This window comes from Setaria italica, chromosome II (genome assembly GCF_000263155.2).
Source record: "Setaria italica strain Yugu1 chromosome II, Setaria_italica_v2.0, whole genome shotgun sequence".
Lineage (NCBI taxonomy): Eukaryota > Viridiplantae > Streptophyta > Magnoliopsida > Poales > Poaceae > Setaria > Setaria italica.
Window position 1 is genome coordinate 2,400,172 of NC_028451.1, and position 25,350 is coordinate 2,425,521.

Here is a 25,350-nt window from a genome sequence, read left to right on the forward strand (position 1 = left end):
ACCTAGCACTCGGTGCAAACGTTCACGGTTTTAATTTTTTTAGACAAATGAACACTGTATGTTTACTGATGTATAGTATATCAGACGCTACGGCCGTGCAAATTAGCCCATTCCAAAAGGGAAAAAAGATCCCCTAGAGGTACAGTGTCTATGAACAATGTTGGTCACAAATTTCAAGGTTTCTTTTAACCACACAATCTCATGACAATTGGTACAGCACTACATAAAAGTGTATAATTTTTATAATGCATGTAGATGGAATTCTTTAATTTGAACCATTCATCATTTAAGTAAATCTACCAAGATTGATTGTATGTAGATAATGATTTTGACGTGAAAAGTATTATCATGGTATAACAATTTTACATTTTTCATCACCATGTTCATATCAAAGGTCACGATTAAAGTTTCGCAATTACGCTAGGTTGATGTCTTAAAGATCTTTTTTTTTCCTGAAACCCCAAAAGATTAATTTTTGCTGATATCAAGTTTAGAATACTGGACCATGGCGGTGGCGTCCATACCGTTGCAACACAAATCAAAGCGGCTGCCGTTTAGTTCAGATTTTAATCTTTTAACCACGATTAAAAAATCTTAAATTTGGCTCGCCTTTACGTTCGTCACAACCAACACAACACCGTTGCAACCAGACGTTAGCATGGCCCATAACGCAGCCATTTGGGTGTCCTCTGGGGCCCACACGTGTCCAGTTGCCACACTGGCACTGCTACTACTCGTGAAGATCACGAACGCTGCAAAAATATCGAAGTGCAGCCGGAATCGGGTCCCAAGTGGTGTTCAGGGTTCAGAGCAACTGGGGAGTTCTTCCAACTTGTTCAGAACTGACAAGGGCTCCATCAAACTGGAATCCAAGCCTGATCCAGAAATCCACAAGGAAAAAAAAGACACATTGCTCCTGTCCTGTACCACCAGTAGTCCAGTGCAGCAGTGAGCAGTCAGCAACTGGCGACTGGTGCTGTTTGTGCGGAGGAGTTGCCGATTCCGAGGGGTTGACACCGGTTTTTGACACACGAGGAGAGAGAAAAGGATCGCTGATAAAGTGCGTTGACCACAATTTTGAGAACATATGGAAGACCGAGCGAGTGCAATAGTAAGGAAAACGTAGAAATTTATCTTTAATAGTTTTTAGAAATAGCTGAATAGTCATGTCGTTATCGATTACGATTTTATCTTGCTCTAGGGTATAAGTATAAACCCATAAACCTTGTAAAGAATAATCATCAATTAATCAATACAACATTTCGGCGCCATGTCATCAAAACCTAGGAGTAGGAGTAGAGTAGATTCGATAAATTCCTTCTAGCGTGCAAGACTGCATCGGCTTTGATCTTGGACGAGCTCGTAAGTACCGTCACCCGGTCATTACGACCTCTATCAAAACTTTCTAAATTAAGTCTTATATTCTGATATTGTCGTGTGGCTAGTTATCGAGTTATCTTAGATTGCAAGTAGAACTTTGTAGGCTTTGTCTAATATTCTAATTGTTTTCACGTTGCTCAAGTTATCGAACGGTTTAGATCTGGTTATGTAGCTCCCTTGCCTTGTTTAAACGTTCACAGTTATCAGATCGTATCAGCTGGTAGACTCTCCATGCTTTTACTGCTTTTTATATGCTAGGTTCGATAGATCTTTACCCCTGCTCCTCATATTGCTAACTGTCAGGCCTCTGACATCAGCATGCTACCATTGAGAGCCGATGCTTCGGTCGGGTCTTATACTTATCTCACGTAAGCATGATGACGTCATTGAACCGATAGGGGCGCATGCGAGGCCTTGCTGCCGCGAGCCTGTCTGTTAAGATTAACGGATCGAAGTTAATGTTCTCTCACCGTGTTACCTTGTCTATGTTAAGATTAACGGATTGACGTTAATTTTCTCTCACCGTGTTACCTTATCTATGTTAAGATTAACGGATCGAAGTTAATACCCTCTCATCGTGTTACCTTATCTAAGTTCAATCATACGGTCAAGACATTGATTAAACTTTGTTACCTAAATAGGCTCGTAAGCGGTACACTATAGGTCTTTGGTGATTGTGCTCTAATCTTTTACGTTGTCAAATCGAGGTTAATGCCCTCTCATTTATGTTGTCTTGTCTAAGTTCAACACACTTATCAAGACATTAATTAAGATCTGATAATGTATCTGGCTTGCGTATAGTCAGCATCGCCTGATCCTTGTTGCTATGTTCTAATCTTTTAAGGTAGTAGATTGATACCAATACCCTCTCATTCGTAGTATCTTGTCCGAGTTCAATACAATTATCAAGATATTGGCTAGATCTGATAGCTTATCTAATAAGCGTGTGGTTAACAGGACTCTCCTTTTATGGCTGTTATGTTATAGTGCTTTATCTTAGTTCGTCGGCTGACACAGCCGATGGCACATGTCATTAATATTTTATTCATTTATACCGTATGCTTACATTAAATATCTATGTATATTTTAAGAATGCCTACCCATGAGTTCGAGAGATTTCGCCACCGATTGGCTCAGGATTTAATGTGTACCAGGTCAGCCAATTTGAAACTACGCTGGAGTTAAACAGATCTCTCAATTCCTCCACGTTGTTTAACGTCGAAGCATGAGGTCTATATTTTGAGTCGAGGTGAGCTGACGGCGACGCGTCCCGGCCCAAAGATCTCCGACAGCGATGTCAACTCCTCCCCTCCATACAAATGCCGGACGACCACTGCTACTGTTCTCCCCTCTCTCCTCTCTCTCTCAAACCGACGCAGCCCACGGGTTCTTGCGTTCTCTGAACCTGAAGAGGAAGGAGGGAGAGAGCGAGGGAGCCCGGTTTCGGTTTGCGGCGGCGCACCACACACGCCTCTGATCGGAGCATCGCTGGTAGATACAAGTTGCGGAGCTCTACAAGAAGAGGTCAGGTTCAGAGCTCAGCTCGTCGATCAATTAATTGTTCGCTGCTCTTTTGCTGTTTCTGCTCTACAGTAGCATCTTGTGTCTGAAATCGGGGTATGGGCGTTAGGTACCTCGGCGAGCCCGGGTCCAAGAAGTGGATACTCGCCATGGACGGCGGTGAGAGGCCGGCGGCGAGCCAGAAGAGGCCATTCCCGTAACCAAACCTTCCCCTGCTCCATTGATTTCGAGTTGCGTGTTTTTTAGTTCGAGTTCTTGATGCGTGCAAGCTTTGTTCTGTTCCTGTCCAATCGGCGCGGCGCAGCCCGGACGGCGAGCTCGTGGAGCTGCTGTGGCAGGACGGCGCCGTCGTGGCGCACTCGCAGGCGCAGCGGGCCTTCGCCGGCGGCGACACGGGCGCGAGCGGCGTCACCGGGGAGCCGCTGCCGGTGTGGCTCCCGTGCGGCGGCGGCGAGGGCGGCGGGGACGTGTACTCGCAGCTCTGGCAGAGCATCGTGCGGGCCGACGGGCCCCGGCCCCGGCCGCCCGCCAGGAGCGGGAACAGCGGCGCCGGGTCGAGCCGGACGGCCGGCGGCGAGGTGGGGTCCAGCTTCTGCGGCAGCAACCTCGTGGCGGCGGCGCTGCACCTGGACGACGACATCGACGACGTAGCGGCGCTGCCGCCGCCGCCGCCACCGGACGAGCCGGGCGCGGGCGCGGGCGCGTCCACGTCCAGCGGCTGGAACAGCAATGCGCTGCTCAAGAGGAGCAGGGACGAGTTCGATAGCCGCGACGAGGTTGTCCTCTTGATTCTCTGTCAGTGACAGTGCGTTTCAGATTGCATAAATTCAGTTCAAATTGGTGAGAGAAAAAAGAAAAGCATTTGCAGGACGCCGACTTCGACACCGTCGACGAGACGCCGCCGTCGAGAAGGCCGGCGTCCAAGCGCAGGACGCGCGCCGCCGAGGTCCACAACATGTCGGAGCGGGTATGTCTTGGGACCTTCAGCTGGTGGTGCCATTTGCAGCTACCATGGTGTGTTCTTGATTTGGTTGATGTCTCCTGTTGCAGAGGAGAAGGGACCGGATCAACGAAAAGATGAGAGCTTTGCAAGAACTGGTGCCCCACTGCAGCAAGGTCTTGGAAACAATCTCTTCCCCACGCTTACGTTCTTGTCCAATTTGATTTCTGTTCTGACAGTAGTGTTGATTCGGACAATTGTTCAGACCGACAAGGCGTCGATACTAGATGAGGCAATTGAGTACCTGAAGTCCCTCCAAATGCAAGTTCAGGTCTGAAATGCAACTCCCAATTGCTCTACATATATGCAACATTGTATCCTTCTTGATCATTGCTTGAGTAGTCTTGGTATGTAAACTGATCTGTTTCCTGTGGCTCAGATCATGTGGATGAGTACTGGGATGGCGCCGATGATGCTCCCGGGTGCTCACCAACTCATGCCTCCGATAAGCATGGGCTTGAGTTCAGCTTGTATGCCACCTGCGGCGCAGTTCCTCAGTCAGATGCAAAGAGTACCACCCTTCATGAGCAACCCGTTGCCGAACCAAATGCCTCAGATCTCATCTGCAGCTACCAATGCACCCAATGTGACAAACCAAGTTCCAAGCAACCGCATGGCCCAGCCGAGAAATCCCTTTCTTCATCCTAATGATGCACTGACATCAACACCTCAGGTTACTGTCGGAATTTTCCCTCCTTTATATTCAGAATATTCAGAAACTTCACACCAAGCTTAGCTCAGGGTCCAAATTCTCTGCAGGTGCCAAGTTTATTTGGCTATGGACCACAGATGGCACAACAGAACGAGATTCAAGAGTTACTGGCTTGCACCGCCCCTCCAGCTTTAGGGGTCGAGCCACCGTCTTCCTCTGACGCAACCGGAACGTAACACTAACACCACCACAGTCCAGTAAGATGTTTTACAGGTAAATGCGCAGTTTTGTTATTGGTAAATTGAAATGCAAATGGATGTGCACACAACTGATTACCTAATTGCATCACCTTTTTAGCATTTCAGCTTAACTTATTATAGCATTCCAAGTTTGAGCATATTAAATTGTCGTCACTTGGTCTTTTAGAGGAAACATTGTCGTCGATTGATCTGATACCAGCATCGGATAGATAAGTTTTGACATTTAGTTCTTCTTTGGCGGTTTGCAGTCCTATCTTATCACTAGATGCCTAGATGAACTAGGCTGCGGCAGTTGTACATCCATTTCACTCAATCGCTGTTGCATTCAATGGACTGTTCTGTCAAATTAGCGGAAACAAGTGGACTAGTTTACAAACAATTGGGTTCAGCATTACTTTCTTGATACCGACAGGATAAGGAGTGCAACAAGGACTTGCATCAGGGCAGCAAACTAGTGCACATACTAGCATCATGAGTTAGAACCTTTATTCTGCTCTGCATGTATCAACAACCAACATCCGCGTAGCGTAATCTCTGAAAGAATTCATAAATTGGACCTGCTCATTTGGCCGATCCAGAGGCTAATCATACCAAATAAGGCTTGACCATATGGTATTTGGGATCTCATACCATTCCACGTTCTATATAATTTTTTCTACAAGATTGACAATGCAAACATAATATAAAATGTCAGGGGAAAACCGACGCGTCTGTCACATTCTAGCACAGCGGGGTATATAGAATATCTCTCGGCATATAAAAATCTCTTGCATTCCCTAGAACTATAAGCAATACATAGAATATTAGTAACGAAACTATATTTTGCTATTTCCTTTTTCTGATCATCTTTGACCCGTTCGCTATGTGTGCAGTGATCAACCGGCAAGCAGCTAGGGGGAATGAACAGAAGAAGTCAATGCAGGTGGTCCTGCAAGAATCAATTGGATACTAAGATGCAGTGTGCTGTAAGGCCATGGGCAGATCATGCAACCTTGAGATTTTTGGGAACCTCTGAGCATCCAACACGTATGCGCGGTGGCACTGTGCCGACATGATACGGTTCTTATCTGAAGAATAGTCTTGGAGGCTTGAACATCACCTTTCTGTTTGTGGAAGGATTTGGTCTACATGAGACGAACTTGGCGAGGCCATCAGGAGATGTGCTCCTGCTGATGCTTTGGACATGGAGGTGACATGCTGGATTGGTAGCATCTCAGAAGCACAAGGATACAAAGAATCGACGTTCTTTTCCCTCCTTTTCGCTGATGTTACACCACTGTTACATTGTGCCTGATGAGTGCATCTGGTGAGCTCTTGAGGGTTCTTTTCCAACTTTTACTCCAGCTACTGGTGCTTCAATTGGGTGGCCTCAAGGAACATGATAATGTTTGCAAGGGTAAGAATTATCCTTTGCTGTTAGGGCACATGGCATGGCTGCAGGGTTTCATTTCATTTACTGGGATCCGATGAACTTGGGCACCAGCTGTAATTAGATTTCACTAGAGTTTGATGCTCAGATTTATGAAATCAATATCTGAATCTGAGCATTTTTTTTTCTGAATCTGGAGAAATTTATGCAAACCAAAATCTGTTCCAATTTCCTTTTGCTTGTACGGATATTTTATTCTACTGGGCGGGACACTTGCGGAGATCGAACAAAACAGCATCATGTTGCATTCGTGCAGGAATGCAAATCATCAACATTATTGGAAATTTGGACATGCACAAATATCGCGCGAATTCCGCGCTATGAACTGGTGTCCGCCACACCTACATGGATCTAGCTCCAGGCGCAGTTGCTTTCGCCTTACCTTACATGTAATGATACACTTTTCCTTGTCCTAAGTTAATAGGAGAGTGACGGACCAGTCCATCTCGTCTGCACATCATCTGTGGTATTGTGCGTCCATCACAGTCGCTGTCGGTTGAGATTGGAACTTGGTTTTTGCATTTATAGGTTGGGATTTGGTTCTCAAGATCGATTCGGTTGCGTATTCTTTGCTTTATATTTGAGATTGAAAAACACATCTGACATCAGAAAAGGGAAAAAAAAGAAAAACAGGAAAAAATATATATTCCAGCTGACGTTCTTACCAAATGGATTGAAAGCAGGTTGAAAAGAAAATACAAGCGGCAGGCCACTAGCCCATTACCATGCCGAAAGGATGATTATACAAAACAATGTAGTAAGCCCTAGTGAGACAAGAATGATTAAGAATTTAAATGCCACTACCACCATGAAAAGGCTTATGTTCTTTGGTCTAATGTCCTCTTTGAAGCGTGCGAACGTGTTACCACTGGATAAGCTCGATTTTTTGTGCCCATCACGCTGCTTGCAATCCCCTCGATCCGCATGGTGCTTGTAGATACAATGAACATGCACGCATAAAACTTCACTATCGTTGAATCGTTTCAAAAAACGAAATAATACTTCACTAATTCCTGAAATAATATGGTTATATACTTTTTTTACGTAGGAGATGCATCAACGGGGTGGTGGCGCAGTTGGCTAGCGCGTAGGTCTCATAGCTATTGCGAGTGATCCTGAGGTCGAGAGTTCGAGCCTCTCTCACCCCAAATTTTTTTTGTTCCATGTTTTTCTGGGTACCTTCGGATTCAGATATTCAAGAAGCGCATGTTTTCAACGTAAATGCTAGTACAAGCCCAACGCACACCCGACGGTAATTCTTTAAATTTCATATCATACTGATCTCGTAAAGAAGCGAAATTCCAGTGTCCTTTGAGATGCTAGTTCATAGCATAAGTGATAATTTGCTGATTACTAAAATAGCAACAACTCTCACGGTTAGTTTGGTACGTTCTTTAGAGGACAAACCTGTCAAAAAAAAAGAGGCAGAGTCATAGTTGATGCCACTTCACTGGATCATCCGAAAGCATCAGTGACAAACCATTCACATTTCTATAGAGTATACTCAGGAGTACTTTGTATAAGCAAGAGCATTTGGTACATAAGACTGATCCATTGGAAACAAAGCTGCATCCAGTACTCTAATTACCTCCTAGGAGGTAAGAGTTTAAAGAAATCATAGCCGTCAGCTTTTAGATTAAATGAAACATTAAATAGTAAAAAAATTAGGAAAAAAAAACTCCAGAATATATCTGGCGTCCATCACCCAGAGCATCTCTTCTTCATTACCCACTTTGCATGAGGAATATCTTCTTCTTCTTTTTGTTCTTATTAACAGTAATTAACGAAATCTTTTATTTTCCGGCGGCACACAACAATGTGTTACATGCATGTGCACACATTGTTTGCATGATGTGGGTATGCAATTATGCACGGTGGTTCTATTCACGCCGTACATATTGCAGATACATGTGCTTTTTTAAGGTACCCGTATATCTATACGTACATATAGGCAAGCAGATATGTACATGTAGGGATCTATCACCACTCACCAGGGACGGAGCCAAAGGGGGCTGGCAAAAAGAATGATTTTGTGTCAGGACTTGATTAGGGGTGCTATAGTTCGTATACAAGTAGTAATTAAGTTAAATAAGCTTTTAGCAATTAACTATTGAGATGAAGTAGTACTTAGTTTCAAAATAAAACTAGTTATTTGGACAAGTTATATAATAAGCTCTCAAGTGCATCCATGGATTGATTTAGTTTTATCCAATACTTCAAGCTAGTACCTGGACTACACAAATATTCAACATTTTATTCATTTTTTATATATATTTAGTGCTTGTTTAACAACTTTATTCTATGCATCTAGTTTTAAACTTTTAACATATCGTACGTCTTGGTGCACCTGCGTGAGCACAATCACTATGTGCTTACCTTAAGAGTGAGTTAGATACATTTGTAGTTTAATGCGCACATTTTCTTAGTAGCTCATCAAAAGTTCGAAAAAATTCCACTTATGTAATTAGTCATCCAAAATAATCTCTTAAGAAAAATACACCACCAGAATGCTCATAGATCAAGACTATATTGACCCCCCAATATTTCTGCGTCCCTGTCTAGAAGTTAAAAAAAAAAAACCGTTACACTCGTATCCAATGGGACATTTATACGTTAGTAAAAGGAGGAAAAGTATTTATTAATATTTATAATTTACAGTGCCAACTACGGGGTGGTGGCGCAGTTGGCTAGCGCGTAGGTCTCATAGCTAAGTTGAGTGATCCTGAGGTCGAGAGTTCGAGCCTCTCTCACCCCATATTTTTTCCTTTTCCGTTTGTTTGAATATCTCGTGTTTTCACCAAATGCAGCCAAATGGTTGTTTCAAACGCACGGACCGAAGCAAATTTCCTTTCTTTTGGGAAAAAGAACATGACCGAATCAATTTTTTTAAACGGTAGCAAATGCTTTTATCCTTTACTTTTAGACCAAAACACACGATAAATCTCCCACCTGAAATTTCGCTCTTGATTCTTCAGTATTTTAGCTTCATGTTTTTGCAAAACATAAACGAGAAAGCTTCTTTGGAATCCTAGACCCTCGGTTGGAGGATAACAACGTCCCGTTATGAGGAACACGCTCAACACTACTACTAGATCACAGCTAGTTTGCTACCAAGATCCCAGTAACCTGTAGCCCCTTGTCTGCATAGCTGAAGCCACTGGGTTTCAGTGTCCTAAAATGGATATCTGATCAGCAACAACAAAAATACAGAAATATAATGGTCATGCTCACAAGCCTCCTCAGATATCCCTTCATTACAAATAGACGTTCGGAATGCATATTAGCTATTAATCAGTTATAGATAGCTAATGGAAACTGTTTTTCACATTAGTTTCACCATTTACAAATATTTGAGCAGCAAAGTCCACTCCAAATTAAACTAACGTCATCACAAAAGAAAAGCAAACCACCGGCACAAGCACAACCTGCCACGGCATTCCAATTTACTGCTTTGCACTTGCACCTGCATTGCTGCCCAGTACCCAAGTCATAGCAAAATATTTTCTGACCACAACTTGCCAGCGGCATTGGCATTCTTGTCTGTAATCGCGCAAGTCATCTAACTCTAAGTGTCACGGTAGATGGAATCTCAAGGGGCAAGTGTGTCAAAGCCACCCCTCTCGCATAATAGCACCTCGTGGCATCTTCAGACTTCTTCCTCTTCCATTTGTTGAATCCACTGTACTTGTGTGGATGTGTGTCAATATCCAGTTTCTTCAGCCAAGGCGACCTCTTTAACAGAAAGGACAAGAGTCGCATCAATTCTGGTTCCCCGCTAAACCCTCTGATCCTAATAGCGTGGAGCCTTCCAAGTATACATTTCTTGGGCCATATAATTTTCAGCTTACTCTGCGGCTGCAGATTTCCATAAACCTGCAAATAAATAAACCAGCATAAGGTAGTAAAATGCTGACAGATAAATGACCACACATGTTGCTCGAAAAAGCATCAGTAACTATTATGTTTTGTTTAAAAGCTACTCCATCCGTCCTAAATTACTACTCGTTTTGATTTTTCTAGATACATAGTATCTAGACATAATATATATCTAGGTGCATAGTAAAAGCTATGTATCTAGAAAATCCAAAATAAATAGTAATTTGGGAGTATGAAATATCTGTCAGAAATTAGCAAATAGTAGGGAGTATGCAATATCTGTCAAAAATTAGCAGGATATAAACATCTGCAGGACCTGGCTCCATTCTTTCACCATACTCTAGAGAGAACCTAATTTTCTATGAAAGAAATGTTGTTTAAAGGCAGAATTTTTCCAAAAAAAAGAAAAAGAAATCAATAACCTCTAAGATATTAGAAACCGTTGTGGGACTCAGAAAAAATTCCAAATCTTGGCACTTTTAACCCAATGAACTAGCAAGCACAACTTACATACCTGAAGAACAAGTGTTTCAACTAGGGGAGCATCTTTAAGGAGGTAAGCCACCGAACGGATGCTTGTTTTCCAAGATGTCAAGAGACACAGCACGATGTTCTTCAAACCAGCAAATCTTTTACTGTGTTGCAGTACACGAGATACCTGAAGGTAGCACAACAAAAAAGGGAGAAGATAGAAAAAGACAAATTCAGCAACAATACAACTTCTAGAGATGTTACACACCCATGTGACAGTTCTTACATACCTGTAAACATGTGGGAAACTGCAAGGTCAGTGCTGTGAGATTAGGGAGATGACCCAAGAAGTCTAAAGGACATTCATTATTCTTCACAAAGAAAGCACGAAGTTTGTGAAGAACTGGTGTGCATTCATACTCAATATCTACCTTATGACCCTTGTATGAGAAATACTTCAACTTTTCAGCATGAATGCTAATACTGATTAAGCCCTTACAACCAAGTACTACCAGATCCACCAATTTCGCATGAGCGAATCTCATATTAATCAACCGATGGCATCGTTGCAGGCCAAAGCGGCGGAGAGCACAGCAGCTAGACATAATATTCAGAACAACTGAATCAACCACCGATACACGGTGAAGTGAAAGGGAATCCAGATAACAAAAGCCACTGAGTTTTGCAGATACTATTTCTAAACTGCACATGGATAGATGCAATTGGTGCAAACGGCAACCTCCCAAGTCAACAAAATGCTTCAAAGGGAAGCTGTATTTCTCTGCATGCCGTGTGGCCCCCATGCCATGATAGCCAGAAAGGATAAGGTTGAGTGTTTTTGAACCAGATGTCGCTGCAAATTCAACCCAGTGATCTAGGTCCGCGGAATGTGATGAGGATAATGGGAATTTGACTTCAATTTTTTTGATTCCATTACCATTATGATGGTGCAAAACTTCATTTACTTTACTCACAAACTTTGTAGCTTCTTGATTCCATAAATCAGGATTTTCGTTATTATTTGAATTTTCTGGCACTTGCATCTTAAAAGTATGCTTGTCAAGGATGAGATGGTCGACGTTTCCCCAGAGGTGTCTCCATCTGGTGGACAGACAGGCAGTCACTGCAGCCTCCATTACTGTCATTAGCGAAAGAACTTTTATCAAAATGTCATCTGGTAGTGCGCTGATCCTGTCATTATTCTGCAGAAGAAACAGCATTATAAGAAGCAAGGCACTTCAACAATTACATATTTCATTAAAAAAAACAGGTGGCACTAGGCTCGAAAAAAAGTGGCACTTAACTTTCAACATAAGAATTGAGTACAATGCCTAGATGGATAACAAAAGAATATCTTCCTTGAACAAATACACATGGAGGATTGCTAAACTTTTCTTCTGTTTGCATAATACTTCCAGATTGATCTTACAACCAGTTCAGCAAGTGAAAGCATCATGTTTGAGGGGGGAAAAAGAGCAAAAGGTCAGGAAAAGTGTGGACCCAAACATCTTTTCATCTCCTACTACCATTTGATTTCTGTTATCTAGATCAGGCCTGATTGGTTCATGCCTCATTACAAAACCGAACACTGTATAACAAAATTTAGAATCTATGACCTTTGAATCAAACAACCCCTAATGCCATTGGAAACCTTTATACATTGAAATTACTATCACCTTTCTGGTACTATGCTTATATGCCCGTGAATCTGTTGAGATTAATACCAATGAACAGTTCTTATGAGAAGGAAAATGAACGTTGATGCTACATTCAAGTGTCATCAGATTTCCTTTGAAACAATTAAATTCATATCTATTGCAACAAAAATACATACATCCTTTAAAGAATCTAGTTAATTCAATGGCTGAACCTTCCAATCCTCTCCACATCTTATCAAGACCATTAACTTCTAGGATTATCTCTACATAAAGCCTGAGGTGAAACTGTATTGCTTACTTAGAAATATCCTGTCACACAGCATTACTCTCAAGCATAAAATGAGCACAATTGTTCTTTCTATGGAACAACAAGCAAAATAACTACAAAGGAATTTCTTATTGAGGTATGTAAAAATAAAATGCACTACAGGAAAAAGAAATGTGTTTTCATTACAGTGATAGAAATGCACTTGTTGAAGCTAGTATAGTAGTCAAACAGTAAAAGAAAGTTTTACCTGCGCAGGTTGCTGGACACTGCAACAAGTCTTCCTCTTCTTTGGCAGGATGCAGTCATCTAAACATAAGTTAAAAAAAAAAATTCTAAGCTGCACAGTTAGGTGAAACACTTGTATTCTAGCTGTTGATGTTCAGGTAAATGCAATTAAAGGGGAAATGTCAACTTTGAGGCATTAATCTATTATGCTCTTTCAAATGCTAAGGTTAGGAGCAATAAGTCTTTTGAGTTGTTTTCTCCCCTATACTTGCTACTAGCTCGCTTGCTCGCCACCATATTACGTTGAACAGATGAGTGAGGTACTAGGAGCACATATTGCTGCTTTCAAAGCAAGAGTTGAAGTTGGGGAATCCTAACTTCAATAAATTTGGGGGTGGAATGTAAATAACCATTCACTGACTTTTTTTTGAACCACACAGTACAGACACAGACGCTCACATACACGCACGCATACTTGCCCCTACGAACACACACGCAACCCTACCCCTATGAGCACCTTCGAAAGAACTGAGCCGGCAAATCCTCAAGATTGATGAAGTTACCACTAGCACCTAGTTGTCGATACCACTGAAAGAATAGTGCCTCGCATTCACTGACTTAATCCCCCATCCCCCAACTGTTAAATTGGTGGAATTTCGTTCATATATGTGTTTCACACCGCCCAAACAACAGGATAATGTCGTCAATCCCCGCCAACTAATTTGAAACCTAGTCCCATCCTCACATCAATAGTCCATGGTCAAGCAGAATTCGAAGCATGCAGATCCGAGATCTGATTTCTGGAAAAGAAACTCGATCTTGGCCTAGGATCGAAGAGTACTCGAGAAAATTAAGAAGCCTGTCTATCTATGTGTCTCTAATCTGTACTGAAAATCCCCAACAACGCTGCTTAGGCACAAGTGCAATATCCCCCTCCATCCGCTACCGAATCACACACGAATCACCAATCACACACACGGATGCTCATCAGCAAAAACCCTAAACCTCCCGTTCCATTTCGCAGAGCCAGCTAATGGCTACCTTTCTACTCCTAATGTTCATCGGCAACAGCGGAGAGGGTGGAGAAGATCACCTGCGGTTAGCGGCGCCCAACCCTGCGCCGGCGACGAAGTGGGCTCCATCGCGGCCGGTCAGTTCGCCGGTGCGGCCGGGGGCGAGCAGCGTGGCGCTTTGGTGTGGTAGCTTACACGAGAAGCCGCACCAATCCAGCGGTGGCCGCCGGCTGCTTTAATAATAGGGCCCGGGAGCTCAAAGGTCATTTCATAATTATTTTTTTTCATTATTTTTTCCGAGGCACGCAGTGGCACACTAGCTTACTATTTACTCAAAGATAAATAAAAGTAATTGAAAACAATCCTCACTCACCCAAAATTAAGGGAGTTAATTGGATCCATATATCATTATAATTTTCCAATTTTTGACCACGACACTACCATTTGCGTTACAGGGTGATACCATTACAATTCTTCGTATGTTTGAGATATGTCATTTTCTATGTTTTCCAGACCATTAGACCCATAAACAAGCCATTATATTTTCATATGATCTAGAGTGCCCTCCTGCAACTCTCCCTCTCCACTCACTGAATTGGATCGGCTTTGAATCAAACAATACAGCAACGCACAATTGAATCGGTTGCACATCCAGTGAATTGGAAGAGAAAACAGAGAATTGAAGAATAGTGATGTGCCGTTGCCGTCTCCCGGAGGCGGCAGCGAGCTATCTGAACCCCTTCGTGAGCGAGTACCTCCCTTACTTCAGAGCGACCATGTCCAGAGCGCTAGTGCCCATGCGCACGGCCTCTGCCAACTCCACACCAGTGAGCGCCGCGAGTGGGGATTGGGAAGGAGGGCAGCGCGGGGGTGAGAAGGAGGGGAATGGAAGGAGGGAGGAGGGGGATGATGAGTGGGACCCCCACACATCAGTGAGTGGAGAGGGAGAGCTGCAGGACATAGTCATAGGGGTAATTCCGACCATAGGGTTATATGCGCGGTAACCTGCAATTGGAACCAATATCATCCTAAGCGTATATAATGGCACATCTCAAATAATATCAAAATTGTAATGGTCTCTATCATCCTATAACCCAAACAGTAGTGGTGTGGCTTAAAAATTGGAAAATTATAATGGCACGTATCCAATTAACCCAAATTAAGCTCCATTTGATCAAAGAGGAGGAGGACCAAAACGGAACGAAAAATTTCCGGCTCCGCAGGAATATTCACCATGCCTTTTTTTTCCTCGCATCCCACCTTTCCAGCAGAAATTTAGCAATCAATCAACCAGCCAATCAGGGCACCGATATGGCCCTTCCGTTCATAGGTCAACGGGTCAATTTTCCTTCTCTAATTAAACTTAGGCATGCATGGAAAGTATAGTACTTCTTTCCTTTCTTATACGACAATTAGCATTTCTTTCCTAATTTTAGTGCACGTAAATTTGTTTCTTAATTTCCATGCACATCAATTAGCGCTGGCCATGCATGGCAATTATCTAGTACGGCAGCCATGGTAGCATACTCATGCATGCTGTCATGCGTGTACATGCATTCGGATTGCCCAATTTCTCAACATCCTAAAGCTACATGCAAGCATGAAATCCTCCCTAAATTGAGGTTTTCGACCGCTATACCCGGAGATACGGCATCCCAGCTGTGACAAAAGGAAGATCAGAAAGAATACGCACACTACCATCAAGTTACCTTGGACATTCTTGATCTGCAAATAGCTTTTGGAAACGATTTTCAAATTAGTACAGCAACCATGCATACAGCATTCCACCAACCTTCTTCACTACACTCAGTTGCCACCAGTTACCAAGTCATAACAAAATATTTTCTGACCATCACTTATGGCATTCTTAGTATCATGTAACTAGCTTAGTATCAACAAGTTACATGATACTAAGCTTCACTGTGGACGGAACATTAGGGGCCAGGTGTATCTGTGCCACCTCTCTTGCCTCACGGCATCTTCAGACCTATTACTCCTGCGCCATAAGCCTCGGTACTTGGCTCGGCCACGACGGCCAGTGTCAATTAGCAGTGTCTTGAGCACAGAAAAAACAAGAGTTGCAACAACGAACTCTGATTCCCCACTAAACCCTTCAATCCTAATAGTCCTGAGCCTTGTTTCCGCAAAATTCTTGGGCCATCTAACCTTAAGATCTTTCAGTGGTCGTAGGTTGCCACCAGCCTGCAAATAAATAAACCAACATGAGACAGTACAAGGCTAAAGGATAGCTGAACAGTGACCACTCAGTTAGTGGGACCGTGAGGGCCAGAAAAAAATTCTGAAATCTGACTGTTAAAATTGTGTTACATCCTCAACCTTAAGTGTTTCAACTAAAGGGGCAACTTTACGGACAAAAGCCACAAAACGAATGCTCTTTTTCCAAGATCTAAATAAGATACCCAAAGTAATTTCCTTCAAACCGGCGAATTTTCCACTGTGCAGTAGTACACAAGATATCTGTAGATAGCCCAAAAAAGAAATAGAGGAAAAACAGAGACCTGTTTAGCAAGAACATAACTTCTATAGATGTTACACGAAAAATTGATGGTTTCTTGCATACCTGTAAACGTGATGGAAATTGCAATGTCAGCATTTTGAGCTCAGGAAATACACCTAAGCAGTTTAAAGGGGATTGGTAGCTAGTTTCCACATGAGATGCACTGAGCTCTCAAAGAACCGGTGCACACTCGTACACAGTATGTACCCTTGGACGACCCATGTATGAGAAACTCTTGATCTTTTCAGCATGAATACTGATACTTTTTATTCTACTGCAGCAATAAACTTCCATGGCCACCAATTGTGCAGATTTCTCAATTTATTGCAACGGCTCAGATTCAAGTAGCAGAGAGCCTGACAGCTGGACACGATACTCAGAACAACATCATCAACCACTTGCACATGGTGGAGTAACAGGTAATGTAGATTGGAAAATCCATTGAGGTTTGCAGGGGCTGTTTCTAAAATGCACTTGTCTAGAGACAATGTATGCAATTGACAGCTTCTGACATCAGAAAAATGCTTCAAAGCGAAGACATATGGCTCTGTATGCTCTGTGGTCCCCCATGACATGCTTGTCACCAAGGAAAAGGACAAATGTTTCTACATGGGATGCAACTGCAAACGCAACCCAGCGATCTAGCTCAGAAGCATGGGCTGAGTTTAATGGGAAATGGACCTTGAACATCTTGATTTTATTGCCATTATGATGGCTCAAAAGTTCATTAACTTTATGCACAAACTTTGTAGCTTCTGGGTTATAGAAATTTGGATTTCCATGATTATTTGAATCTGCTTGCACTTGCATCCCAAGAGCATGTGGGTCAAGGATGAGATGGTCAACATATTGCCCAGAGGTGTCTCCATCTGGTGGAAAGACAGTCAGTCATTGCAGCCTCCCTTACAGTCATTAGCGAAAGAATGCTGACCAAAATGTCATCAGGTAGCGAACTGATTCTATCAGGAGTCTGCAGAAGAAATAGAATCATAGGTATTATGGGATTTTAGCAACTGAATGTTTAACTTATTTTGTTTACAGCAGAGAAGGCATAATTTGAACATAAGCATTAAGTGCAATGTCTATTTGGGCACGAAATAAGTTTCTTCTTTCTTGGCAGACTTGTAGCTCTAGCGTATAAGCTCACATAGAGAAGAACATATTCCTAAAGATACAGAATAAACACATTTTCGTTCGATTTGCATAATGCCTCATATTCTATCCTTCAATCAATTCAGCAAGTGAACGCACAAGGCCAAGCAGAAAGAGGGTCCAAACATCTCTGTATTTGCTACTAAAATATTACCATTAAATTGCTTTAGATCAGTGTTGTTTGATTCAAGCCACATACAAACCACGAGCTTCAAACCAAACAACCCCTAATGCCACAGCAAAACTTTGTGTATTGAAACTACCATCACGAAATTCTGGAGATCAATATCAGTTCAATATCAGTATCAGTGCGAAGGAAAATGATACTGCATCCAAGTATTATTAGATTTCCCACAGACCAATAAAATTTGCATCTATTTTATCATCCTTTAAAGAATCTGATTAACCTAATGGACCTTTCCGATCCTCTCCATGTTCTACAACAACCATCAACTCCTAGGACTATTTCTACATAAAGCATGAGATGAAATTGTATTGTTGAACCACAAATATCATTTGAAGCATCACCTTCAAGCATAAAATAAATAACACATTCGTTCTTTCATGAAACGTCTATAAAAAGAACCACGTAGGAAGTTTTCTTCAAGTATATGAAAGAAATGCACTATAGCAAAAGGATGACTAAAACGTATAGAATTGTTTCTCCTATAACATTAGTAAAAAGAGATGCACGTTTCACCAGAGTAACGGAAAGGCACTTGCTTAAGCTATGAAGAAAAATATAAGAGAATTTACCTGGACATGCTGCTGGATACCGCACAAAGTCCTCTTCTTTAGTGGAATGCAGTCATCTGGAGAAAAGTAGAAAACAAATGCTGAGCTGCTCAGCTAGGTGACTCAAGTGCGTTCAAGCTGTTAGGGTATACATTTTTTTTTTACCAAAATTTCTAATGTTAAGGTGACTCAAAGGCAAAATGTGCAGTTGAGGTGTTGTGCCATTCAAATCCCGAGGAAACATTCAAGAAGCCATTTCACTATGTATCTTCCATCTATTTGTCTACCCACAAATATTATAAACAATAGATCAAGTATCATCAACTAATTTACTAATTCCCATCCCTACACCATCGTAACCTCAAAGCTCAAACCGAAGCCCTCTACAGTTATTGAACAAGCCTAATTCGGCTAACCTAATGCATATGAACCAGATTGCAATTTGAGATGTGGTTTCTGGTAACTCAACTCAGTTCATTAGAATATAAGGAAAAAGGTTGCCTATCTGTGCATCCTACCTGTACCCCAAAAATGTGGCTTCAATAAAAGAGAAGTAAAAATCCCCCCTTCCGATCCCCCTCCATCCCCATCCCCATCTCCTCTGTGGCTGTGTCCGCTACCGGATCCTGCCCTCTCCCTAAAATACTCGCTCGTTTCTCTTATACTCTTGGTGAAAACCCTACGCATTTCCTTCAATTTCGTGGACCTTAACGGCTAGTGCTCCTTGGTGAACATCTGCAAACAATGAAGAGGGTGGAGAAGATCACCTGCGGAGTCCGGCGGCGGCGGATCCCCCGGTGGCGCAGTGGCCATTACGGTCGCTGGCCTGGTGCGGCCGCGAGGGAGAGAGGAGACGGAGCGAGCAGGGCAGGAGGCCAAGAGCAGCGAGGAAAGGCGAAGTGGCCGCTGTCGCTGTTCATCGGCTGGGGGCTCGATGGTCATTTTATAGTAGTTTAGGCGGACGGTTCGGCTCTCGTCCCCGTGTGAACCTGATAATTTAACCCTTCAAATTTTTGTGTAAGATGATTTGGAGTTTACTTTAATGGGTTGTTTGGTTCCACACTTTCACGGACTAAATTTTAGTCCCTGTCATGTTGAAAATTTAGATACTAATTAGGAGGATTAAATATGAGCTAATTATAACATTACTTGCACATATAGAGACTAATTCGCGAGACAATTAAATTTACAGAGAAGAGCATTACTTATTCTTTCCTATATAACATGCCTACCACTACCACCAATTAGTTTAACAATATGAAAATTTTGTTAAAAATTGTTATAACAGATTTGTGGTTAGAAATATTATAAAATGCCTACCACTACCACTACCATTACTTATTCGATCCCAAATATGAAATAACATGAGCATGCAGCTTTATGGTGAAGTTGGACTTGGAAGCACTAGGAACTCATGCCGCCACTTTCAACTGGGGCTCTGTTTAGTTGCCCGATTTTAGACAACCAAAAATACTGTGCCAGCACTGTAACATATTGTAGCGTTTCGTTTGTATTTGTGAATTATTGTCCAAATATTGAATAATTAGGCTCAAAAAATTCGTCTCGCAAAGTACAACCAAACTGTGCAATTAGTTTTTGATTTCGTCTATATTCAATACTCCATGCATGTACCGTAAGTTTGATGTAATGGGGAATCTTCTTTTTACATAGTGCCAAAGTTAGGATTTGGGGGTAACTAAACATTGTCCAAGTTTCGGATCCACCAATAATTCTCAATCCTGCCTACGGTGATTGTTGAATTGGTGGAAACCTCTCCTCCAAACAGGACATTACGAGAGAGGATTTATCACCCAAGTTCCATCCCCCACATCATTATTACTGAAAGCTCAACCAGAGGCTGAGGCATTTTTCAGTTCTTTCCAACAAGCTGAATTCAGTGCACGCTAAACTAGATTTCAATTCAATCTGCCAAGTGGGTGATTGAAATCCCTAGGATCAAGAGAAAAAAAAGATTGCTCATCTATTTGTGCGTCTCATACTCTCATTTCTACCCCAGCAATCACCCCCATTATCTATACCGTTTGATCTTCTTATTCCATTTCATAGAGGATGATGGCTACTTTCTAGCTCGCTCGATCGTACTCCTAAATACTACACATGAGAAACAACGTGGGGGATGGATAGGATCACCTCACCTGCGAATGCGATGGCCCGCGGCGAAGTGGAGCCCGTGTCCGCCGGCCGGTGTGGCCGAGAGACCGAGGAGGCGAGCAGTCAGAGTTCCCGATCGAGAGCATCGGCTGAGGGCTCGGTGGTCATTTTAGTCTCCATCTCCGTGTTTTCTTTTTCCTATAGCAACGCAAAAGAAAAAAAATGGAAAAAGGCCAGCCCTTTGCATCCTCCGTGAGAACATTCAAATATCGTCGAGTGGTCGATGCTTGAATCCTGCCTAAAGTTTTCCTACGAAGCCTCTTGGAAGTTGGAACAAAGGACTTGAGTTCACACAAGTTCAAAGGAATCTTAGGGGAACGATATCAAGGATAAACATTGTAAAAAGTTCCCTTTGTTTCACTATCTATTTTTGTTTTTTATGTGCTCCGTCTAAACGATCATTCATGCAGTTTCATGTGTAACTTCATTCTTCAGTCCATATGATTGAAGATGGCAATAATGTATTCCTACGTTTTCTATCTCCGCGGTTTAAGAATCATTGCGTGGCTAGCTGGATAGACTGAGCTCCAGTGGTTGGCCGCCGGGCGCTGGAGACAGGGAAACACCTCTTCTTCGATTCGAGTGTAGGTTTTCAACACGCATCTGGACCCAACTAGCTACTTGGCTGCAATACCGGAGATTCTCCCAGCGAACTAGGAGCAGGCCACTTAAGGGACTACGATCGCCTATCATTCTCATTTGCTGCTGGGAAGTGTGGAAGGAGCGCAACGCTCGCATTTTCGATCGAGTCATCAGCATCGGTAGTTGCTTCAAGAATCAAGGACCCGCGAAACATTTGGCAAATCTTGTGTATAAGGTGTAATTTCCTATAGCACCTATAATTACTTTGGGATTTCTAGCTTCTCCTTCCCTTCAATATAACAGGCAGCTCTAAAAAAATGTGTTTCGAATAGAGGGAATGGCATATGCATATCTACCATGAACCATATGGCGTTCCACCGGTAATAGAAAATATAAGTTCGTTAGGATATTGCGGTCTCCAATATTACACTTATTTGATTAGTAATATATCTACAAAATATATATACCATCTTACGTGATAAGAGACGTATATCATGAAAGTTAAACTTTTAAACAAATTCCCCCTTGCTCGACTGGATGGATATGAACGACCAAACGTTGAGTCGTAATCCTGCTGCCCAATGCCCGCCGGCCGGCCCAATGCCGCATAGTAGAGTTTAGAAGAAAAGCCCATAGCGTATGGCTCGCTGGGCCGTGGCATTTGCGACGGGGCCACACAAACTTCAACGCGTCCGTCTCCCTGGGGCCTGGGCTGGTTTGTCATCGTGCGCGCGCCGCCTCAACCCACATCACACTCTCACACACGCAGCAGCATACACACACATGACACATGTATATATCAGAGTTAGGAATCAAACTTGGATTCCTAAATAACAAATGATTAACAAAGGTGTTTATGTGATCGACCAGCTTCCTATAATACAACACTACATATGTTTATGTGATTAACAAATGTGTTCTCTTCAAGCTATAGAAGGTACCTTTCCAAAAGGAGAAGAAAAGACTAGGAGCATTATGATACGAGTCCAAGAACACATTATTAAGTTTTTTTATTAAAAAATAAAGCCAATGCATGAGTACATTATTTTCTACTTGTGGAAGACTCAAACCTAGCTACACACACCCACAGCAGTAGAGATTTCATCACAGCTGTATATATGCCAGCTTCCTACAATACCTCATACAAAGGCTAAATCTGTATATAATCAACACTAGATTCAAATAATGTTGCATATACTATACGAATACCTCATACAAAGGATAAAGGTTAGCATGTGTGAGTCTAGCTTCTCTAGCCTTTGCGAATGCACGGGTCAGCGACTATATATTATTGTGAATAAATAAGAAATGCTAAGCAGATCAAATGAGAGAGAGAGAGAGAGAGAGAGAGAGAGAGAGAGAGAGAGAGAGAGAGAGAGAGAGCAGGGCCATGCTTGGCACCTCGCACGCCAGCCGCATCGGCCACCGATCGATCAGGGCTCCGATATGATCGTCCAGGTGGTAGCCGTGCGAGTGGCATACAGGGAGCCAGGCATATTCCCTAGTTTTCACCTCTCTTCCTCCTGCCGCCATCGCCTCCAACCAAAATATGCCCTGCACGCAAGAGCACATCATGTCCTGTGTCAAGACAAGCTCAAGGGATGCTTTCACGCCTGCAAGATCTTCTCCATTGCTAGCAGCAATCGCCCTCAACACAGCTCACATTATTCTTTCTCCCTCGCACATACTACACATATGAACAATGACTGAGAATAATGGGGACTAGGCGACTAGATAGCTGAGCTAGGAAGAAGCTGGAGCGAGGTCGAAGGTGTTTGGCAATAACAAATATATAGAGCTGATCCGGACCCCAGGGTGATGATGATGAGATCAGGCCCTCGATGTGCCCTAATCCCACGCACTACAGCACGGCCACACACACTCTAGCTGCAGTAGCTCCTTTTTCGAAAGACCTAGCTGTAGCTCCTCACCACACAGCTGCTAGCTCTCGCACCAAACCCTAGCTAAAAAGCCTGCAGCCATTATCTAAAGAAAAGCTAAAAGGCCAGCCTCTGATCTCCATCTTGCTTTATTAATTACATGAGATATGCCGCGAGCAGAGACAAACATAAACCTGCACGCAGATGCGGAAACCCTAGATCAGGATGCCGGAGCGCTAGTCGCCGGCCGGCGACACATGACACTAGCTAGCTCTGTCAGGAGGCCTTTCTCTTCGTCCTTCTTGCTATAGCTGCTGCTGCTGCTGCTCCGATCCATGCGGCCGGCCTGTGTGTGGGGTGTGTAAAATCTTGTGCTTGTACACATCTGCACACTGACCTGATGCACGCACACAACACATCACGGAATTAAATTAAATGCAAATTAAGCGTACAGTTAAGACGACGCACCTACCAAGAACACTGGTTGAGCTTTTTGTGTGGATGGTTGCGTGCAATCTCTCTCCCGGTCCCTTTGCACACAGTAGTGCTGTCCTCCCTGGACTGGGCTTTGTCTCCCAGCGCTTGGCTTTGGCAACAAGTAGGATTCCCCTGTGCATGGGGTGTGTGTGGAGTTGTGGACCAAACTTTTGTGGGTCAAGGCACTCCGCACTCGTATATGATTTCACCGGCCTGTCTTTTTTTACTGCCATGTGTGCTTAGAGAATCATGCACAGCATTGCAGCCTGAGCATGACAACGCCCAGCCCCCAAACCATAATCTAACACACATGCATGAAGGAAATCTAGCTAAACCCTATACTCCAAGAGAAAGGTTATGAGTTATGACAACCATAAGCACTGTAGAAACCCGTTTCTTTTGGAGACTAATGGTGAAACCGAATACTACTACTGTCATGGTGAAAGGTCCTGCATGCACAGCGCCGCACGGCCCTTTCTAGGTACGTTTCCTTGTTTACTTAAAGCGCTTGATAGGACTCTTGTCGTTTTCGTTAACATTTTGTACTTGTCACGTACGAAATCCAGTCTCAACTTGCGCGATTTTTTGCTTGAATTCCACAGCGCAACATAATACTGCTACAAAGGTAAGTGACCACAATGGGTATATATGCACAGTCATTTTTCAAAATATAACCATTGGCTATGTGGAGATCTGCCTCCCAAAACCTAACATTATACCCACAACTTCACTGGCTTCACATCGGTGAAATCTACTATCTCGATCAATGTCCTTCTTTGAGCTCACAGTAGAGACATGCTCTACCAACATTCACTCATCACCATGCATGTCCTATCAACGTTGCAGCAAATTGAAGTTCTGGTGAATCTTTGAACAATTAACCTCCACAAAAAGACCTCATGAATACATAGATTGGCAAGCACTATCACGCCTCTATATCTATACTAAGCAAAATATATATCGAATTTTTGGACGCTGGGAAATAACCAAGCGATGTCAAATATGAAAGGTTGGTTTAGATATTTATTTTAGGGTTTTCTAGGATTTAAATCCTATCTGATAGAACATTGAATATTACCAAATTAGCCAACGTGGTGATCTGTCTGAAAACCTAACATTTTTATAGTTCCTACCATCGGAAATAGAATTTCCTCTAATATGATTGTCCCAATAAGTTAAACTTGTTCACCTTTGACCATAAATATATAAAACTTTATATAGATTGACAACAAAACAGTATTGTCACTAGATTCATTATAAAAAATACTTTCATAATATATAAATGTTTCTACTTTATATACTACAACTTTATAGACATTGCTAGTCAAAGTGTGATCTTGGAGCACTACTGCAGAATTGATTTGTAGGAGCGAGCCTTTTTTTTCCAGGGGCGGACCAAAAGAATAGCCGACCTCGAAAACCCCGACATTTCCAGGCGCGGGTGACAGCATCGTCCGCTCCTAAAAAACGACACGCGGTGGTTATGTGCGGGACCCACATGCCCACTTCCTTCCTTATGTCTTCTTCCTCTCTCCGTCCACTCTTAGCCTCCTTTTCCCTTCCCTCTTCCTCAACTTCAATTCTTCTCCCCGTCCACTCCTAGCCTCCTTCTCCCTTCTCTCTCCCTCAATTTCTTCTCCCGTGGGCAGGTGGCTGCCTGGTGCTCGAGAGGCGAGGCGCCAGCGGCCGACCCAGCTCGGCGTGGGAGGTTTAGAGGCGCGGCGGCTGGCGGCCCCAGCAGGTCTTTGATCTGGAGGCGCAGCAGCCGGGGGCAGCACGACCCCCAGGAGTGGGGGCCCAACAGTGGTGCGTTTGGGTGGCGGGGTTGTGCCCTTTTTCTTTTTCTTTTTTTAATTTTTATTTCATTTATGGGGTCGGGTGAGCATCCATCCTTGCAAATCGCTACTTTTAGCTGCGAAAAGCATGTGCGGCGGGTGCAAGATCCACCCCTGCAAACGTGTTCTTGCCTGGTGCTAGAAACCATTATTTCTGTACTAGTGGAGACTATGTCAACATGTACTAACGGACTTATATATATCCGACCGGACGTCCTTTATACCTGGACTCAGTATCGACTTTAT

The 25,350-nt window shown here is 43.0% G+C and overlaps 3 protein-coding genes and 2 non-coding genes across 8 annotated transcripts; 3 read left to right on the plus strand and 2 right to left on the minus strand.

The window, feature by feature from the left end:
* Nucleotides 1–2,718: 2,718 nt before the first annotated feature.
* On the plus strand, nucleotides 2,719–6,474 carry LOC101784240 (transcription factor PIF4). Its single transcript, XM_004955380.2, has 9 exons — nucleotides 2,719–2,904; nucleotides 3,011–3,097; nucleotides 3,206–3,677; nucleotides 3,770–3,868; nucleotides 3,952–4,017; nucleotides 4,107–4,172; nucleotides 4,281–4,574; nucleotides 4,661–4,826; nucleotides 5,686–6,474. Exons 2-8 carry the CDS (start codon nucleotides 3,051–3,053, stop codon nucleotides 4,787–4,789), a joined length of 1,173 nt encoding a protein of 390 aa, XP_004955437.1. The 5' UTR covers nucleotides 2,719–2,904; nucleotides 3,011–3,050; the 3' UTR covers nucleotides 4,790–4,826; nucleotides 5,686–6,474.
* Nucleotides 6,475–7,303: 829 nt separating this feature from the next.
* On the plus strand, nucleotides 7,304–7,390 carry TRNAM-CAU. Its single transcript is given in 2 exon segments — nucleotides 7,304–7,341; nucleotides 7,355–7,390. It is a non-coding gene; the product is annotated as a tRNA-Met (tRNA).
* A 1,520-nt stretch (nucleotides 7,391–8,910) lies between these two features.
* Nucleotides 8,911–8,997, plus strand: TRNAM-CAU. Its single transcript is given in 2 exon segments — nucleotides 8,911–8,948; nucleotides 8,962–8,997. It is a non-coding gene; the product is annotated as a tRNA-Met (tRNA).
* Nucleotides 8,998–9,481: 484 nt separating this feature from the next.
* Nucleotides 9,482–13,943, minus strand: LOC105913851 (F-box/LRR-repeat protein 13). The gene is made up of 5 exons (XM_012843918.2): nucleotides 13,834–13,943; nucleotides 12,763–12,821; nucleotides 10,880–11,791; nucleotides 10,633–10,776; nucleotides 9,482–10,115 (listed from the first exon to the last, which is right to left on the minus strand). Exons 1-5 carry the CDS (start codon nucleotides 13,880–13,882, stop codon nucleotides 9,798–9,800), a joined length of 1,482 nt encoding a protein of 493 aa, XP_012699372.1. The 5' UTR covers nucleotides 13,883–13,943; the 3' UTR covers nucleotides 9,482–9,797.
* A 1,649-nt stretch (nucleotides 13,944–15,592) lies between these two features.
* On the minus strand, nucleotides 15,593–23,356 carry LOC101784635. 4 transcript variants are annotated; one of them, XR_001163260.2, is made up of 6 exons: nucleotides 23,265–23,356; nucleotides 20,315–23,189; nucleotides 18,926–19,147; nucleotides 18,180–18,235; nucleotides 16,335–17,241; nucleotides 15,593–15,955 (listed from the first exon to the last, which is right to left on the minus strand). XR_001163260.2 is itself a non-coding variant. In XM_004955383.3 (3 exons), exons 1-3 carry the CDS (start codon nucleotides 16,365–16,367, stop codon nucleotides 15,671–15,673), a joined length of 459 nt encoding a protein of 152 aa, XP_004955440.1. In that variant the 5' UTR covers nucleotides 16,368–18,160; the 3' UTR covers nucleotides 15,593–15,670. The 4 variants fall into 4 exon arrangements, 1 of the variants encoding a protein (XP_004955440.1); XR_001163259.2 differs by having other exon boundaries at nucleotides 15,593–16,231; XR_002676608.1 differs by lacking the exon at nucleotides 18,926–19,147 and having other exon boundaries at nucleotides 15,593–16,231.
* Between the last annotated feature and the right edge of the window lie 1,994 nt (nucleotides 23,357–25,350).

Excerpts from the sequence above, each read along its gene's own strand:
- LOC101784240 (XM_004955380.2), top strand. The coding sequence starts at position 3,051 with ATGGACGGCGGTGAGAGGCCGGCGGCGAGCCAGAAGAGGCCATTCCC. Across the intron at positions 3,098-3,205 it reads AGCCAGAAGAGGCCATTCCC|CCCGGACGGCGAGCTCGTGG; the intron begins GTAACCAAACCT and ends GGCGCGGCGCAG. Across the intron at positions 4,018-4,106 it reads TGGTGCCCCACTGCAGCAAG|ACCGACAAGGCGTCGATACT; the intron begins GTCTTGGAAACA and ends ACAATTGTTCAG.
- LOC105913851 (XM_012843918.2), bottom strand. The coding sequence starts at position 13,882 with ATGGAGCCCACTTCGTCGCCGGCGCAGGGTTGGGCGCCGCTAACCGCA. Across the intron at positions 11,792-12,762 it reads GTGTCCAGCAACCTGCGCAG|AATAATGACAGGATCAGCGC; the intron begins GTAAAACTTTCT and ends TTTCTTCTGCAG. Across the intron at positions 10,777-10,879 it reads AGTTTCCCACATGTTTACAG|GTATCTCGTGTACTGCAACA; the intron begins GTATGTAAGAAC and ends TGCTACCTTCAG.
- LOC101784635 (XM_004955383.3), bottom strand. The coding sequence starts at position 16,367 with ATGCTGACATTGCAATTTCCATCACGTTTACAG. Across the intron at positions 16,232-16,334 it reads AATTTCCATCACGTTTACAG|ATATCTTGTGTACTACTGCA; the intron begins GTATGCAAGAAA and ends GGCTATCTACAG. Across the intron at positions 15,956-16,090 it reads CTTTAGTTGAAACACTTAAG|GCTGGTGGCAACCTACGACC; the intron begins GTTGAGGATGTA and ends ATTTATTTGCAG.